The sequence below is a fragment of the Botryllus schlosseri genome, chromosome 4, assembly GCF_051294905.1.
Source record: "Botryllus schlosseri isolate E-star chromosome 4, Bs_hap1, whole genome shotgun sequence".
NCBI classification, from domain to species: domain Eukaryota; kingdom Metazoa; phylum Chordata; class Ascidiacea; order Stolidobranchia; family Styelidae; genus Botryllus; species Botryllus schlosseri.
Window position 1 is genome coordinate 26,214,948 of NC_137239.1, and position 18,907 is coordinate 26,233,854.

Here is an 18,907-nt window from a genome sequence, read left to right on the forward strand (position 1 = left end):
CACGCATTAGTAAAATATACTGTGTTTTGTGGAAGCAATGAGGTGTGTTTTTTTTTAGGAATTTCGAGATTACGTAGCCCGTTGTATCGTCGGCAGAACGGTGGCTTTTAATCGACGTGTTTTCCGTGAATTTCGACCTCGTGTACGCTTTGATGTCGAGACTTTGTGAAGTGTTTACACTGACTTTGATCGAGAATATGTCGCGCTAATCAATCAATGCATTATGCATTTACTTACTGGATTATTTTATTATGATGTGACTTAAACTAGGAATCACTGTCCAATGTCCATTCTCTGTGGTGTCCATTCTCGGTAATGTCCATTCTCTGTGTCGTCCATTCTCGGTGGTTTCCATTCTCGGTAATGTTTTTTTCGGTATTGACCGGGCACCGTATGGTGAGTAGTATACTCGTTATTCATATTGAAATATACCCGAATATTTTCGACTGACAATCGTCATGGGTAATAATCGTCAGCCACAAGTAGAGAACTGGTTGCTGACGATTGCCCCTGACGAGTGTCAGCCTTAAATATTCGGGTTTAGTTCAATATGAATAATATACTATTCAATTGTATATTGAAGTTCTGTGCCTCCAAGAAGATCTTCTAATATAAAATCATCAATATCATTGTAGATGCACGTTGCGTTTGTAAGCAAAAGGAGAATTTCAATTACATGTGATGATACTAATAGATTGATTGATAGCACGTCAGTTTTTACCATCAATCAGTTGTAATATATACAGAAAATTGGTGGCTTTAATCTGTTTGCTCGTAATACTTAGCCGTCATTCATCTTTAAGAGGGTCAATACGATTTAAGTTTATTGCTACTTCTAGAAAAACCCATTAACATCCGCAATAACTCACGATCCGCGCGGTAGTCAGTGAAATGTGAAATCAAGCACGAAAATAACCCGTAAAAGTTTAAATGCTCGCGCTTTTATTGGCCGCGACCGATGCAAATATTTGGTTTATGGCAGAAATAATTTGAGGAGCGGTCCATAATTTAGCGGCCTGCAACGCATATTTTAAGAATCGGATCTTGGAATACGTCATTGCGAGCGATTCGGTTCGTGACTCATCTGTCGTTTTTAGTATGCTGTAGCAGGTTTGTAAGTTGCCTGCTTTCGCTTATTATGTACCCATTTATGAAACAACAAGTCTGATTTACTTCGTTTACTCCTGGTTTATGCCGCCTCAAATCAGAAAGATCGCATTTATGAGCTTAGAGATTTGATAAGCCGCCAAGAGTTTAGGGTTGTGTGAGCTAGGAAGTCCTATAGGCTACTGTTTTGTATTGATGCACGCAGTACCGGCACGTAAAATCTGTTGTTGTCTGCAATCTGCTAATTTTGCTTGATTGTCTACGTCAAGAACAGTGCAGCAGCGTAAATATATTATAATGATAATTCAGATCTGATATCCATGAGGCTCATAGATATCGATACATGTGCAATGCGCTTGGCATTTATTTTCCAGCAGTCTTTTTCGTTACTATTTGTATCGCAATTGAGTCGATGGTTTATCGTTGAGTAATCGCTATAACGATTTGAGAGTCAGTCATGAATCCATGCTTCGTTGCATAGTCGTTTTCGTACAGAGATTTTTAATGGATATATCTTAAAATAATAATGCAAAATATACCTGCGGACCGAATAACGCCTTGAGAAGCTCGGTAAGTCGTCTGATACTGTATTTCATATTCGCGAATCTGGGTATCACGCGCAAACTTATGATCAAATATTTACAAACTAGTAGTTGTAGTTCTAGTTGCGGATTTTAAACAATGAGTAGTTCTAGTTCTAGATCTAGCTCTGTATTTAAAAAATAAAGTCGTCGGACAAATAGAAAACATATACCGTCGTTCGACATGCATCATGTTACCGGCACCGTTGTTCTTGCAGCCATTGCTAACTCAGAGATGTCAGCTACTAACAATGGCGTAGCCAGAACTTGGCTTTTGGCAGTCGAAACCCCTCCCATTTTAATTTCGAAACCCCGGCCTGTACTGATGTTCATGTCGGAAGCCGAACCGGTCATGATAAAATATGAATTTATGAGTTGCCTCGGAATATAATCTAATTGGTTAGCTGTGGATTTTTAAAGCTCGTAGTTCTAGTTCTAGTTGCGAGTTTCGAAAATTCAGTAGTTCTATTTCTAGTTCTGATTGCACATTTTGAAAATCCAGTTATTCGTACAATTTTGCTTGTGACGACAAATCTGCACGATAGTCGCCGTCTAGCCGTAACAGATACTGGGTCTGCATCATAATAATCCAACCCGACTCCGGATGGGCCGTGCTTGACACCAGATAATTGATATCTCACAAAACAAAGTTCGATTCAAGACTGGTCTCAATGGGCACTTGACTCGATAACTTGACACGGGACTGGTGGCCATCTTTGCGTGTGCACTTTGCCAGACACACTGCCACAAAAAGTGGTCATAGTTTCCTAACAAATGTGTAGAGGATAAGTCGTTGCGGCGTAAAGTAATAACTATATAGTTATATATGAACCCGATGACATTAAACGCGAATGGGTTATGGGAAAATCACACCAATAATACACGAGGAACATTACTCGCTTTACTTTTGATTGTATCGTAACAATCGCTTTGTGCGATGTCGTAAAACACTGATATTAGAAGAAAGCATTGAGGGAATTAAGGATGTAGGATGTGTCAGAGTGTTACTTGTCGGCTATTGTCAATGTATATCCTTTTGTAATGTATTGTAACTTATCCCTCATGCAGAGCTAAAGGTAGAATAACACTACAAGGCTCCCGCGATAATGGTAACTATGATTGACTCACGCGTGGCTTGAAGTGGGCCGTGTGTAATAATAATAATGTTACGTTGGCTCGCTCGGTTGGCTTCATGGCTTGTAGTAATCAGCATTGCAGCCGCCGAGAAACGGGAATGTTACGTAACTCTGACGCTAGCCCCGTAGCTGCTGGCACAAAACATGTGCGCAACCTTACTAGTTTAAACTAAATCATGTCATTCAGGTTGGGATTGGCTAATAAACGGCCAGCATAGGGCTGTGTTGACGTGGACTAATATGCGTTGAGATCTGAACAGTGAACAGCTAAGATAGGACATATTCTGTAACGCAATGCATATATCTATGGTTCTCAATGTAGGCGATATCGTCCCCCATTGAGCGATATTGAGAAACAGGCGTGCGAAAATAACAAAGGGTCGATTGGGGGCGAAAACGTACGGAGGCGACGAAATTTTTAGAACATTCAGTCAGATATATTTAATACCCCGGCAACCGTATACCGGTATAAAATACACGTGAAAAAACTGCTTATTCTGGAACTGCCGCGAAAGTTGACTAAAAAAGGTCAGCTCGCCTAAACTATCCCCAGATAACGGCATCGCCGTGAAAAGTTGACTTTTCTTAGTCAATTTACCAGCGATCAGAGTCAGCTGTATAAATTTCCCGTTAACATGTCGTATTTTTCGGATCCGAAAATATGGGGGCGATAAATATACGTCGAGCTTGATAAGTGGGACGAGTCGAAGAATGCTGGGAACCACGGCCTTGATCAATTGGTATAAATGCCTTACCGGTATTATTCATAAATATAATCACTTGAACAGTTGCTTAGGGAATGTCAAAAATATCCGTATTCCCATATTATTACCGTCTGTCGGCTTCTTGCAGTTCGCTTTTCCGGAGGGAAGTAAAGTTCAAACCAGTTCACGGGGCCCAGCAAACTGTTTAATTATGACGTCAAAATATTGTGATTCCTGAATGGGTTTCATTCATCCGCATTGAAAAGTCGCGGATATCCTTTCACGGCGGTTTGTTATTAATCGGACCAGTCCCTTTCACGGGCAAATCTTTGTGACAAGATAGTGCCAGATAGTTCGATCGTCGTGCCGGAGAGCGGGCTTGACAAAATGGACCTAGGTATGTAGGACTGTAGAGAAAATTAGTGAAATTACCGTTGCCTGATTGTATATCGCGTACGAGATGGTGCATATATAATAGTCCTGTATGCTTGCGAGAGATTGCAATTGAATAGTATATTCATTATTCATATTGAAATAAAGACGAATATTTTCGGCTGACACTCGTCAGGGTTAATAGCGAGCAACTAGTAGAGAACTGGAAAGAACATTGTATATCAACGATCGAAATATTTATGCAAGGGATGCCTGGAACTTGCTTGCAGTCGTAAATTAAGCAATCTTGGAGCAATGTTCTTTTTCTGTTGAAGCCGCAATGCTGGATTTTGTCGAAGCGCTGCTGTTGAAACCTATTCCAGTGTGGCTGTGGCAGGCGTATATCGGCAACTATCCCATATTTCGTGTTCATCTCGAGTCTTGGGCCGATATTATTTCAGCCATCCCACACTATAGATTATTAGAACCTCGGTTTTCAGATGTTCGATCGTTATAATATAATCATGAAGCTGTCAACGATCTAATCAGAACTCATTAATTCTGTATTCCTGAGGGGAAATTTTATATTATTTCCACTTCTACTTAAACATTTTTAGGCAATACTAAATACTTATTACGCTTTTGGTTTGGAGGAATTGATAGTAGTTTTGTGATAAGCATTCATAACTTTTATGGGAGAAATTGTGAGAAAAACCCCGTACAATGCTCCCGTACCAACGTAAATAAATCTGTTTTTGAAGATTACAACCATTTGTGTTGACATTGATCATTTTGTGAAGATGTGCCTTGAATATCAATAGTAGCTTCCTACGATGGAATTTTAAGGCTTGGTTGCACAGATGCCGATCGAAAAGTAATCTCCAATACCGTTAGCCCTAATTGGGGATAGTTGAACGCACGAGCAAGGTCATCTGGTGGCGGTCTCGCACAGACACGGATTCATCTGTGAGTTAAATTACCACAGATCAATAACGTAAATTGACGCCAATGACGTACGTTGGCATCATGCCTAGGGTACGTTCGGACTGGGTTGCTACTCAGGCATCATCATGTCTGGGGTATGTACGGACTGATCTGCGTGATTCGTCGGGGCATCAGAGAGGCGATTACCTTACTGAGTCACCTCAATCGGCGGTTCAAATTTGGCCGATTACATTTTTCCTGTCAAAGTTCAAATATGTACCTTTTATGCCACCACAAAGAATATAACGCCTGTTATCCATCACGTTAAAGATACTTTGGTGTTTATTCTACCATACCGTTTTCATTGCACTTTGTGACAATGTTGTGGGATATTTCGTATGCCACGATACGGCTAATCAAGGTTTCACGGCTTCCAGAGCGGAAAAATAGTATTCAACTATAATTCCCGTTCTAATAATACCGCAAGAAGTGTATACGTCAGAAAATACACAACGAAACAGTGCGTGCACAGTTCACACGTAAAATTACACTCCTTCATTTTGCTGAATTATAACTACGTTTCAGGATCGGCCAGCCACTACAAGACCGTAAACACCCCCTTTCAAGCCCCCGCTTGGAAGCCGACGCCTCAAACCGCGGGAAAATCACCGCAAACACCAACGCAAAAGAGGCAAGGCGCCAATTTCAACACCAACAACAATTCCGCCGGTCTAAACGCAAAACCAAGGGGATGGAATAAGAAGGACGCGTCTATCTCAGATTTAAAATCGAACCATCAGAAACAAAAAGCCAGAGGCGTACTGAAAGCCATCGGCAAGAAATTCTTCGCGGGCAAGCCAAAACCAGCGCAGGACGCCAGTGGGCAGCACAGAGCAGCCCGGCAGAATAGCAGCGATCGCTCCCAATTAGACGGCGCCGATTCCCCGGAAAAACCGAAACTGCACCCGAGCCCCTTTCAGCAGCGCAAGGAAATCTTCGAGAAGCTAGAATCGCGGCCCGCGCGCAAGGTACCAGACTTGGACAACTAGTTAATTCCAGTCTATGTAGAGTAATTCGAGCGAAATGCTGGTAATTCTAATTCTAATGTAATGTAACGTGATCTAATTTTGATTCTAATCTCATTTCTGGTTTTTCTGTAAATTCTACAGGAGAGATGTATTGTGCAAAACGAGCCAAGCTTAATGTACAGAAATTTACCATTCTCGTGCTTATGGGAATGATTTGATATGAACTCCAAGATTTCGCGAATTCAATAATTGCAATTCTTATGTAATTTGGAAAAAAACTGTGTTGCTGCAATTCTAATTCGAGTCTAATTTGAAAAAAAATGTGTAGCTACAATTCTAGTTATAATCTAATTTGAAAAAAACTGTGCTGCTATAGTTCTAATACTAGTCTAATTTGGAAAAAACTGCGGCTGTAATTCTAGTTCTAATTTAATTTGAACCAAAAAGCTGTAGCTATAATTCGAATTCTAGTCTTAATTCGGAAAAAATACAGCTTGAATTCTAGTTCTAATCTATTTTGAAAAAAAAACTGTGCTGCTATAATTCTAGTTCTAATTTAATTTGGAAAGAAAAACTGTAGCTATAATTCGAGTTCTAGTCTAATTCGGAAAAATGCAGCTATAATTCTAGTTCTAATCTAATCTGAAAAAAACTCTGTTGCTATAATTCTAGTTCTAATCTAATTTGGAAAAAAATGCAGCTATAATTCTAGTTCTAATCTAATCTGAAAAAACTCTGCTGCTATAATTCTAGTTCTAATTTAATTTGAAAAAAAAACTGTAGCTATAATTCGAATTCTAGTCTAATTCGGAAAAAATACAGCTATAATTCTAGTTCTAATCTAATTTGAAAAAAAACTGCTGCTATACTTCTAGTTCTAATCTAATTTGAAAAAAAACAACTGTAGCTATAATTCGAATTCTAGTCTAATTAGGAAAAAATGCAGCTATAATTCTAGTTCTAATCTAATTTGAAACAAAAACAACTGTAGCTATAATTCGAATTCTAGTCTAATTCGGAAAAAATGCAGCTATAATTCTAGTTTAAATCTAATTAAAAAAAATCTGTGCTGCTTTAATTCTAGTTCTAATTTAATTTGAAAAAAATAACTGTAGCTATAATTCGAATGCTATTCTAATTCGGAAAAAATGCAGCAATAATTCTAGTTCTAATCTAATCTGAAAAAAATCTGTTGCTATAATTCTAGTTCTAATCTAATTTGAAAAAAAAGCTGTAGCTATAATTCGAATTCTAGTCTTAATTCGGAAAAAATACAGCTTGAATTCTAGTTCTAATCTATTTTGAAAAAAAAAACTGTGCTGCTATAATTCTAGTTCTAATTTAATTTGGAAAGAAAAACTGTAGCTATAATTCGAGTTCTAGTCTAATTCGGAAAAATGCAGCTATAATTCTAGTTCTAATCTAATCTGAAAAAAACTCTGTTGCTATAATTCTAGTTCTAATCTAATTTGGAAAAAAATGCAGCTATAATTCTAGTTCTAATCTAATCTGAAAAAACTCTGCTGCTATAATTCTAGTTCTAATTTAATTTGAAAAAAAAACTGTAGCTATAATTCGAATTCTAGTCTAATTCGGAAAAAATACAGCTATAATTCTAGTTCTAATCTAATTTGAAAAAAAACTGCTGCTATACTTCTAGTTCTAATCTAATTTGAAAAAAAACAACTGTAGCTATAATTCGAATTCTAGTCTAATTAGGAAAAAATGCAGCTATAATTCTAGTTCTAATCTAATTTGAAACAAAAACAACTGTAGCTATAATTCGAATTCTAGTCTAATTCGGAAAAAATGCAGCTATAATTCTAGTTTAAATCTAATTAAAAAAAATCTGTGCTGCTTTAATTCTAGTTCTAATTTAATTTGAAAAAAATAACTGTAGCTATAATTCGAATGCTATTCTAATTCGGAAAAAATGCAGCAATAATTCTAGTTCTAATCTAATCTGAAAAAAATCTGTTGCTATAATTCTAGTTCTAATCTAATTTGAAAAAAAAGCTGTAGCTATAATTCGAATTCTAGTCTTAATTCGGAAAAAATACAGCTTGAATTCTAGTTCTAATCTATTTTGAAAAAAAAACTGTGCTGCTATAATTCTAGTTCTAATTTAATTTGGAAAGAAAAACTGTAGCTATAATTCGAGTTCTAGTCTAATTCGGAAAAATGCAGCTATAATTCTAGTTCTAATCTAATCTGAAAAAAACTCTGTTGCTATAATTCTAGTTCTAATCTAATTTGGAAAAAAATGCAGCTATAATTCTAGTTCTAATCTAATCTGAAAAAACTCTGCTGCTATAATTCTAGTTCTAATCTAATTTGAAAAAAAACTAGCTTTAATTCGAATTCTAGTTTGATTCGAAGAAAAAATGCAGCTATAATTCTTGTTTTAATTTTATTTGAAAAAAATGTGTAGCTATAATTCTAGTTCTAATATAATTGGACAAAAAGAAACCGTAGCTTTAATTCGAATTCTAGTCTTATTCGAAAAAAAATACAGCTATAATTCTCGTTGTAATCTAATTTAAGTAGAAAAAAACGGTGTACCTCTAGTTCTAATTCTAATCTAATTTGAAAAAAACTGTGCAGCAGTAGGTCTAATTCTAGTCTGATTTGAAAAAATAAAGTGTTGCTATAATTCTAATTCTAGTATTACTTCGAAAGAAACTCTGCACCTATAATTCGAGTTTTAATGTAATTAAAAAAAAACTGTGCAGCTATAATTCTCGTTCTAATCTAATTTTGAAAAAATGTAGTTATAATTGTAAATCTAGTCCGATTTGAAAAAAAAAACTGCACCTTTAATAACCCGTATCCGGTCCTGTTACAAGAAAAGCTTGGATTCCTGTTAGAATCCAAAATGCTGATCACGTGCACCTCTTTTAGGTAGCGTACGTGTGGAAACAGCCCAGAGCTAAAATGACGGACGTGGAACAGGCGCCCGCGCACGCTACGGTTTCGACGGGCGTTAGTTCTCCGCCTGTGTCGCCGAAACCAAACGAGGACGACATGGACTCGGACAGCGAGGCTACCGTGGAAGAACTGGAACACATGGTAAGTGGCGGTGTCAAGTCGGACAGAGAAGTTTTGTTACATAATAAGAAGTAGATATCTTGACAAGGCTACAAGCGCTAAGCTGGGTTGCCATCGTCCATCGACATTCGGGCTCTTCAAAAATGATTTTTTTCTCAAATCGTACTGGCTACTTGATAAAATTGTTAGGCTACCTAGTTTAAGCCTACACGCAAAATTTGGTTCAATTCCAGCCAGTAACCGCTTTGCTACAGGAGAAGAAAGTTTTTATTTATTATATAAAAATAAATGATAAAAAATTTGAAAATTTTCTGTTCACCCCATGAAAGTGTTAGGCTGTCTATAGAAACGATTATCACCAAATTTGGTTCAATTCCGCCCAGTGGAAGCGGAGTTATCGCCGCCAAAAATTTTTGATTTGAATAAAATAGTATTTACGGTGAGCACAATTATAATAAACATTCAAAAAATCGGTCACCGCAAATACTATTTTATTCAAATCCAAAATTTTTTGACGGCAATAACTCCGCTTCCACTGGGTGGAATTGAACCAAATTCGGTGACCATCGTTCCTGTAGACAACGTAACACTTTCATGGGGTGAACAGAAATTTTTTTCATTATGTATTTTTATATAATAAATCGAAACTTTCTTCTCCTGTAGCAAAGCGGTTACTGGCTGGAATTGAACCAAATTTGGTGTATAGGCATAAATTAGGTAACCTAACAATTTTATGAAGTAGCCAGTATATGATTTGAGAAAAAAAGCCATTTTTGAATACCCCTAATCGACATGGATGAAACACTAAGACAGCCGAAACAAATCGCGAAATTACTAAACTGCGACAGCTTGGGCCCCGCGTTGCTTGATTTGGTCGCAATTTCATTCCGTCACGCTCGCATTTGGATCGGACGCATTTACCGTAACATCAGCTCGCGTTTCTTTACGCCTATTCGAAGTTTTACGAGGTATTCCTTGCGTTACATATCGCGATATGATTTTTGTGTTACATAAGGCTACACAGCGCGCTCCAAGTCTGGAACTGGACACTTTCTCTGTCGCCTGTCTTGTTTTGATTATACCCTTCAAATGGGCGCGGTCCGTGACCCGTAAACAGGCTAAGCCCCGAGCGTCGAGCTAAATTGGTAACCGTAAGCTGCATGTCAAGTGCGTTAACTCGGATTACGCCGCAATTATGTACACAGACTCCTGTTTGAGAGGTGCGAATTTCCCCTTGACTCATCGCACTCGACAGAGATGCTGACACCGAGATACAATTACATATCACTAGCGAATTTCAAGCAGAGCTCACCATGAGTGTCTGAATTTCCTATCGCACACCACCTAATAGCGGATACCTTCGGGCTGGCAGCGCTAACTTACATGATAAACTGAATTACAATCATTCAAGTTTGCAAAGAGTTCATCCCTGCTTGCCAGTTGACTTGAGGAGGTATTCATTTACCCTCTCACATGTAAGCCTTTAAGGCTATGACATATAGATCCAGCCTAGATGTAGTCAGCAACCAAGTACTTCTACTTTTTCGTATTACTCAAATCCTATTTGCAATACTGGATTCGATATGTTTTAGACTACACCCACTTCTGCATGAAGAGTTTGTAGGCAACAAAACGACTTATGCGCGTTGAGTTACACTTTGAGTTTTTAAAAGTATAGAGAGTATATTCTGGACAAGTTTCGCATGAATTTTATGAGCGAAATTGTAGTAAGAACTGCGTGAAATATCCCGCGTGAAGTATTCTCTGTATTATTGTACAACTTGATATATTTTCGGAGAGTGTATCTATTTGCAGTGACATTTGTTATTTTGCGTTAGTCACGGGAATGCATCTTGCAATTCCGACACTATAGTCACCGCCGATTAACTGAAATCGCTTGTTCTAATTGTAATTGAGTAGAAATCCACGGCTTCTACATCCTCTGCAGAAGCAATGCTGACCACGTTGACCACCTTGTCTTAGTGCGGGTCGCGGTATATGATAATGAACCGCAGATGTATTCGTGTCGTTATCTTGCTGACTCAGGCCGGGCCTTAGTTAATACAATTCGATTATGATTGATTTGAATTCGCTCGCAATTATGAGATAACAGTTATGATAAGAGTTTGTGTGTGAGCAATGACTGTTAATCACACGGGAAAATGAACTACACGGCCTGTGTTACGTAACTTGCGTTGCTGGCCAATACGTATCGATAAAATGTGTTACGTCACACTATAAAACAGCATTTTGCTGTGCGATCCTGTTGCGTCATCATGTCAGTACATCCCCTTTACGCAAGACAACCGCACCCCGAATGTCGAACCCTATTATTTGCAACGATATTCGAGCCTTGATTCGATTCGGAACCCGAATTAGCTTCAGTGCCGCCCGTTCCATTGGCATGGCACTATTTGCTGGGCGGATGATTTCGATAAGGCGCAAGTTTCCGATATTTTGTTTATCCTCTTCAGCCTACTAGGTACACATATCCGGAAGTGATTAGTTAGGGAGAATATAAAACGTTATCTGTTGCAGGCAAACCTTTAGGTGCTTAAGTGGGATTGAGGATAGAGAATGTAGCTAATAAACATGTTTCGTTTTCACGTATGCGGGAACGCAAACAATAATCAGACAGAATTATGTGCTGTAACTTATTTTATGCGTTATTTGAGCGCTCGATGGTCGATATTGGATGTAGTGTTGGTTTGCGGCGAGGTAATTTGTGCTGAGATGTGTAGGTGATATACTGGTAGGCAGTTATTTCACGATATGATACTGTATACAATACGAGATGTATATCAATGACAGTTGGATAGGGGACATGGGACGTGAATAAGCACTAAGCAGCGATATTGAAACACCATCAAAACGATTATGAAGCGGTTGCTTAGACTTGCTAGTGCTTTACATGGCATGCGAAAACTAAGACCAGTATAGAGCTATGGATGGGTATCAGGACCGATATCAAATTAGTATTTCTTCGCTGGCAAATAATCCTTCTCTGCGGGATGGCATTTGACTTGTGGGGTTCAGATTGATTGAACTGAGCTTAATTAAATTTCCAAGTTTTCGCGAATTCAGTAATTCTAATTCTAATATAACTTGTGAAAAACGGTGCATATATAATTCTAGTTCTAATCTAATTCGGAAAACAACAACACTCGACTCGCCTCGTAGCTTAATATTCGACTCTTAATCGAATCACCCAGACACTACATTTTAGCTGGCCCTAATGATGCATACATGGGTGTTGGGTAGCATTGAAAAGTGTATTTCGAATGGTGCTGAATTTCTAGTGCCGTAACGCATTGCCTTGAATTTTAACACCAATGGGCTGATGTAATGCTGGAGGGGTAAACTTTTCGAGTAAAAAGTCGAAGTATTTTGTCACCAATCACATCTGGCTTAATCCCTATGAAAAAGGAAAAAATACACATTTAAAACTAATAGGGCGAACTGTTGAGTTTAGTCGGCGAAATTCGATATCTAACACGAATGTAAATGGATACACGTTTTATCAATCACTCATGTCAAATGATGACACGGGCTGATGTTATCGTAACTTCATCGAAATAGTACGCTTAGGCTTAACATGAATCCTGCAATTTCGAATGCGCCATCGAGAATAGCTAACAACGTGTTTTACTATTTCGCGAGGGCTTAGTGAAACTTTGCGCCTCTTGAGTGCAGATGCCTGAAAGGGTAAACTATCAGACGTAAAATAATAGAAATAAGCTAGAATATTCGTAAGTTATCAGCATCATTTTGGTTCTGATTTACATTTGGAGTTCGTAGATATTATATAATACGCCATGACGTGTGCTGCGTAGTATCGGACGAATGAAGATGTGTGTGGTGTCATAGTGTTTGGGTCACATCAAGTCAGAATTGGTCAACTAGGAAAATTCCAGGAAAAGCAGAAATTAGATAAAATTTAAATCAGAGCATGGAAACATTTCACAAATTAGATTAGAATTAGATTAAAATTAGACAAATAGAATTAAATAGTCGTCAGGCCGCTACAATGCTATAAAATCGAATTTGATAATACATATGTAACTTTCGCCGTAGCGGTATTGGTAATTGGCGGGGCCGGGCGTCGGCTGCAACATTCGAGACTCGTATATCGAACAGAGATGAGCATGGATTAGGATTAGGATTTGAAAAAACAGGATTTGTGAAAATTTTTCGGATTTGGATTGGATTAGGATCAGAGATTATTTTTTGAACGGATTAGGATTTGGATTGGATTTACCGATTTTCTGGGAAATTGATTTGTCGTGTGGCGAGTGGCGACAAACTTTATTTAAATCAGCTATTAATTTACTCATGGTTACTAAGTTATCTTGAATCGAGGGGATCGTTGGTAGTGAAAGAAAAATTTCCAATCCCTCCCTTCCATAAATTAGCATTTTTTCTGAATTTCCGGTTGGAATCGGATAAGGATTGGACATGGACTTGAACATGAAAAAGTTATGGATTAGGATTTGGATTTGAAAGTTCGGATTTGGATTGGATTAGGACATAGAAATTCCAAATCCGCTCACATCTGATATCGAATAAGCAGGGATCTTTAGGGGAATTAGGAATTCCTGGAAATTTCACTCTGAAGTAAAATGGAGCACTTTTGTGCACTGGTTGTATAGGACGAATCAATGTTAGATTAAGCTGGTCGTTTTAATGTTGACTGATACATTTATAATCTACACGTAATATCGTTCGCAGCATTTGATTTTGATTTTTAGGCTTTGATTACGCCCAAACTGATCACGAACGATCTGGATAAGTAGAATTTTCTCTGCCGAAAGTGTCAGTGGTGCGTTGTCCTAATAGCCCCGAGGTGCGTTTGAGATGTTTGTATTTTTTTGCTAACCGGCACATACGCGTCCGTTACAACACCTACTTAAAACGAAGTCGCGAAATATACAGGCCTGAAATGGTAGGCCTCACCGCATCGTGATTTCGTTCGATACCTCGGGAAATAAATAATGAGTGGATTCATCAAAACAGGTACTGATTACCAATGAGTAAGAACGCGTCTGTATAACCGCCGAACTTGTGTTTGTGACATTTTTCGTCGTGTATTGTGTTGTTTGCAACACGATCGCGGTAAGACTCCTGGTTTGGAAGATGTATTTGCATTCTGCGTGATGGCAATTCCGGTGTTTGTCTACAGATTGTGTCGACCGTGCTGTGATTATACTGACCGCGTACATTAGGGCTCTTCAAAAATGACTAATGTTTTCAAATCGTACTGGCTACTTGATAAAATTGTTAGGTTACCTAATTTAAGCCTACACACCAAATTTGGTTCAATTCCAACCAGTAGCCGCATTGCTGCAGGAGAAGAAAGTTTCTATTTATTATATAAAAATAAATAATAAAGAATTTGAAAATTTTCTGTTCACCCCATGAAAGTGTTAGGCTGTCTATAAGAACGATGCTCACCAAATTTGGTTCAATTCCAACCAGTGGAAGCGGAGTTATTGCCGTCGAAAAATTTGGATTTGAATAAAATAGTACTGGCTACTGGCTGGAATTGAACCAAATTTGGTGTGTAGGCTTAAATTAGGTAACCTAACAATTTTATCGAATAGGCAGTACAGTTTGAGAAAAAAAGTCATTTTTGAACACCCCTACTGTCTAGTGACCTTTTGTGTGTATGAGTTGCAATACATTTTCAGTGTCGCACAGTGCATTTTGAAGACCGGTAGGCAGAGCAAAAAGGCGGGTACCCCTGAATTAACCTATCGATAGAAAGCGGTCTTATTTCATCACACGAGTGACATCAAGATATTTAAAACCTGATAAGGGCGAGTCTGTCTGTTGCTGTAACTGCGTAATTGTGACTGTAACAATATCGAATGTCGTCATATCCACAGTTGGCCATTGTCACGTCTGATTTTGTTGATTAGCCGGTAAACCTATTTCAAAAGCGTATCTGGGATATTGGCACGATTCATCGGACGCTGCGATTGGGTTGCGTGAGATATCGCCTCAGACGCGCCTCTGTGTATTTGGTCAGCTTCTGTTCTCCTTCACACCTCTACACAGCGTAGTAATTTGCTCAGGTGTGGTTAATCGCCGGCTTATTTGTTTAACGTTTTGGGGCCATGTTGCTATTTTAAGGTTGTGAATTCGTGGCGCGAGTAAACAGCTAATTTTGTAGGGACGTGCATTGACGAGCATGTTGGGCCGTTACTGTCTTGCGGCAGAATAGCATTTGGGAATGGATTCGACAGCTTTCGCCTAAATGAATTTGGTAATCGGGGTGCAAATATTCCTGAATCGGAGACGGAATAGGTCGGGGTACTGTTTACGGGAATTTGGAATTGCTCTAAATTTTCTCCTGAGTGATCATCTGATCAATGATCATGCAACACTATTTCACTTGTGTAGATGTGAGCGGAGTCTTGAAAAGCCTAGAAGTCACCCGCGCTTCAAGTTGGCAGATACGGAATCATGATAGAGAGTATCGGCCTGGTATAAATGACCAGTGTAGTCGAAAAAAACACCATAAAATACCACAAGCAACAACCGCAACAATTTGTGTACGCTGGCGGTAATAGATCACATGCGCGGCCCGCTGTGAATTGCCGCGTTGCGCGCTGACACTCCTCCACCGCATGTAGGCATATACAGAGGCGTGGTATTTAAGCCATGATGTATTCCAATATTGAATTACCTTAAAGATAATTTTAGGTATGCATATTTAGGCGCGGACCTACCAAGTTTGCCTTGCTAAGAGCGGTTAAGACTTCGTGGGTTATAAGCCCACAAAATCTCATTGTAGACACGCGAAATTCCGTCGAAAATGTTTGCTTTGTTGTCTTTGAATAGATCGCGGTTAGTTTGATCCGCGGGGCAGGTAAATGGGGCCGGCCCTAGTACCTTTTCTGTCGATGCTGGCGTGATACATCATTTTGACAACGGCCCGAATTATGTGAGTGCCATTTCGATACAGTGCCGATTGATCAACGACTCGTAGTCACGAAATGCATTGTATAGGCCAAGATATATCGAACAACTTCCACTTAAATAGTATGTATGTAATGTGACATTTTGGCTGAATAGTGTTGGAATGCTGATTTTGACTTTTGAATTGCTCATTTTGCCTCATTGGGAATCTTATATGTTAGATTCCTAGAGATGAAAAACAGATTCAAATCGATCCACGTTGTATTATAAGTTCAGGCTTAAGTTCCACGCGTAGGGTCTGGTTCCGCCTGAAATATCTGGGTGTGTTCGATTTTAGATTAATTTTGTCCATCAAAGATTCATTCTTTTCTGTCCTTTTCGTATATAGCCGAGTCCGACAACTGATAAAAAATTCAGATTTTCTAAATGAGATTAGAATTAAAATTATAGCTACACATTTTATTCCAAATTAGACTAGAATTAGAATTATTGCAACACATTTTTGTCCGAATTAGATTAGAATTATGATTATAGCTAAACATTTTTCCAAATTAGATTAGAATTAAAGCTAAACAATTTTTCGCAAATTAGATTAGATTAGGAATTACTGAAAAGCATGAGAAAGTCTAGTTTTATTTCGAATCATCTCCAAAATCGTGACCGAACACCGTACGGACCAGACAGCCGATTTAACTTTTCGGAATGTATATTTGAATCACGATGGAAGATAGTGACGAAACTCGAAAGTTTCGTGATTTCCGAGAACTCCCTGTCGCTCGCCTGTAGTATTCCGCGCATGCGCCCGAGTTTTTCGCGCCGCCATAGCAACAACTTGCGTCCTGTCCGGAATGGAATGTCGGCTAGCTAGTATTGTTATGGTCAAGTTACGTACACGAAAGCTGTAATAGATTGAAGCTACAGTACAGGCAGACAAGGAAATCACCTAATTTCCATCTTTTCTGAATTAGATTAGAATTAGAAGTGCTGTATAGCAACACATTTTTTCTAAATAAGACTAAAATGAGAATTATAGCTACACAGTTTTTTTTCCAAATTAGATTATAATTAGAATTACTGAACAATAATTACTTAAATTAAACTAGAATTATCTAGCTGTCAAAGTCTGTCCCAGAGGAGTGTGGTTGATTTCAATATGAACATTTATTTAAATGTATATTGAAGTTATTTACCTCCAAGAATATCTCATATTTCGGACACGTCATAATATATTCAGGTTATACCAGGGCAATATCCTATTGTTCCGAATAATATCCTGTGTGAATTCTCGTCCGCCTCTCATAACATAATTACCGGCACTTGGTCGCTAATTTATCGGCGTATAGTGCGCTTCTCTTCCCGTCCCGGTTGATAACTAATTTGTCATCAGTCGATCCATAAATCGTAAATCATCGAGGTCGCGAGTGGTGTGATCTACAGGTCAAGTGTGGCGTAGGTTCACGTTATTCTTAAGATGATCTACCATGGAATATTAATTACAGACAAAGCATACTGGAACCGTAACAGTTAAAGTGATTTCATACCAGGCTACGCGTTGATTGTTATATTTACTGGCGTGTCGGAAGTTACCTAGGTCATTATATACTGGACTTATTGCGTTGTAGCACGTTGTGATCTTATCTCGCTAGCATGCCACTATGCAATGCTAAGTTTGCGTGGGTACAGAGTTGCTGTAAAGGCGAATGAGCAACGCACTATAGCGGTGTGATTTATCGGCCGTGTATTGTATATCTTTTATCTGCAGACAGTCATTCGAACTGTCAAGCATTGTTTGACAGATCAAGCGCTATCTTACGATTTAGTTTCAGTGAGGTGTCGAGGCGTAAATAGTTGGTATTATACCTCAAGTTGGACTTTTCGCTTTTTTTTTCGTAGTTGATCGGGATGATTCGCTACTAAAGCCAGACTCGAACTATTTGAAAATTTTCAACTTTTCCAAATTAGAATTAGACTAAAATTATAATTATTTCGACACGGTCTTTCCAAAGTAGATTAGAATTAGAATTACTGAATTCGTGAAAACTTGCAAATTGAACCAAGTTCTGTTCTTTTCATAGTTAGTTAGACGAATAATGCATTGTAGTTTATGACAGCAATGTTGAACCGACACGAATTTAACCTCCCGCTCATTGTAACCTGGGAGGATGTCAATATTATGACGTAATCACCTTTCCGATGCCGCTAAGTAACAATGGCCTGTGGCCTCGTTTCGTTACCGAAAATGCCCTGCATCCTTTGTTGTTATGCCTGCAACCCTGATATTGCGGTGTAACTCAGTCTCGTGTGACGATGCGGTTTCGATACCGTTACATTTGCGTCGCAACGTTTCCAATCCATTTATATTTTATAATCACCGGACATTACGCCTAACGTATGCTAGCTACATGTTCTTGCCAAAAAATCAACCTTTCAAAAGCCATTCGGCATTTCATTCATAGAAAGAGTGGTATTCAGCCATGAAGCGAGATTTCCAATTTCCTATCATTGAGAAGCGAGCATCGACAGTTCACTCTGTGACGTAAACCTCCCATGGTTTGACACACGCATTTAACGTGAATTATGAAGATCACTCTTGGAAATATTGAAAATCACAGCAAAATGTACTATCAGGAAGTGTCACTATGATTAGGGCTGATCATTATGTAATAACGCGCTTCTTGCCGCCAAGAATTAATTTATAAACGAAAATTATAGTTTCGATATTATTTTGCGCTGTGAAAGCATTGATTGGTCTTATTGCTGCTTACGAAACATGTAATACAAAGCTACGTACGTTAGTGGAAATGACATATTTATGAGGTCTTGATCAACCCACGGCACTGTCACAGAGTGCAATGTTCGAGAAACGACCTAATTATATCTAATGTAATGCAGTACTTGCGTTGTATTCTTTGTGATCGCGTATAAAGGGTACCGGTACGTATTTCAGCACTCCGCATCTATCTTACTGTTATAAAGGCATAATGAGTGATACAATCGTACTCGATTAGTATTAGATTTTGCACAATACACAGCCCTACCTATGGCCTCTTTGTCATTGCGAAATCGCACGCTGAGTTTGTAAATAC

General features: G+C 38.5%; 1 protein-coding gene across 4 annotated transcripts in view; it reads left to right on the forward strand.

Annotated features, from left to right (window-relative positions):
* The window catches only part of LOC145437615 (uncharacterized), a 73,558-nt gene that overhangs the window by 23,946 nt on the left and 30,705 nt on the right, over positions 1-18,907 (forward strand). For 3 of the 4 annotated variants that reach the window (XM_080314886.1, XM_080314887.1, XM_080314888.1), the window contains exons 5-6: positions 5,410-5,852; positions 8,754-8,921. In XM_080314886.1, the coding sequence (XP_080171012.1) occupies positions 5,410-5,852; positions 8,754-8,921 (611 nt within the window). Of the gene's footprint in view, positions 1-3,685; positions 3,926-5,409; positions 5,853-8,753; positions 8,922-18,907 lie in introns of those variants that run through there. The other variant, XM_080314889.1, reaches the window with a different exon arrangement.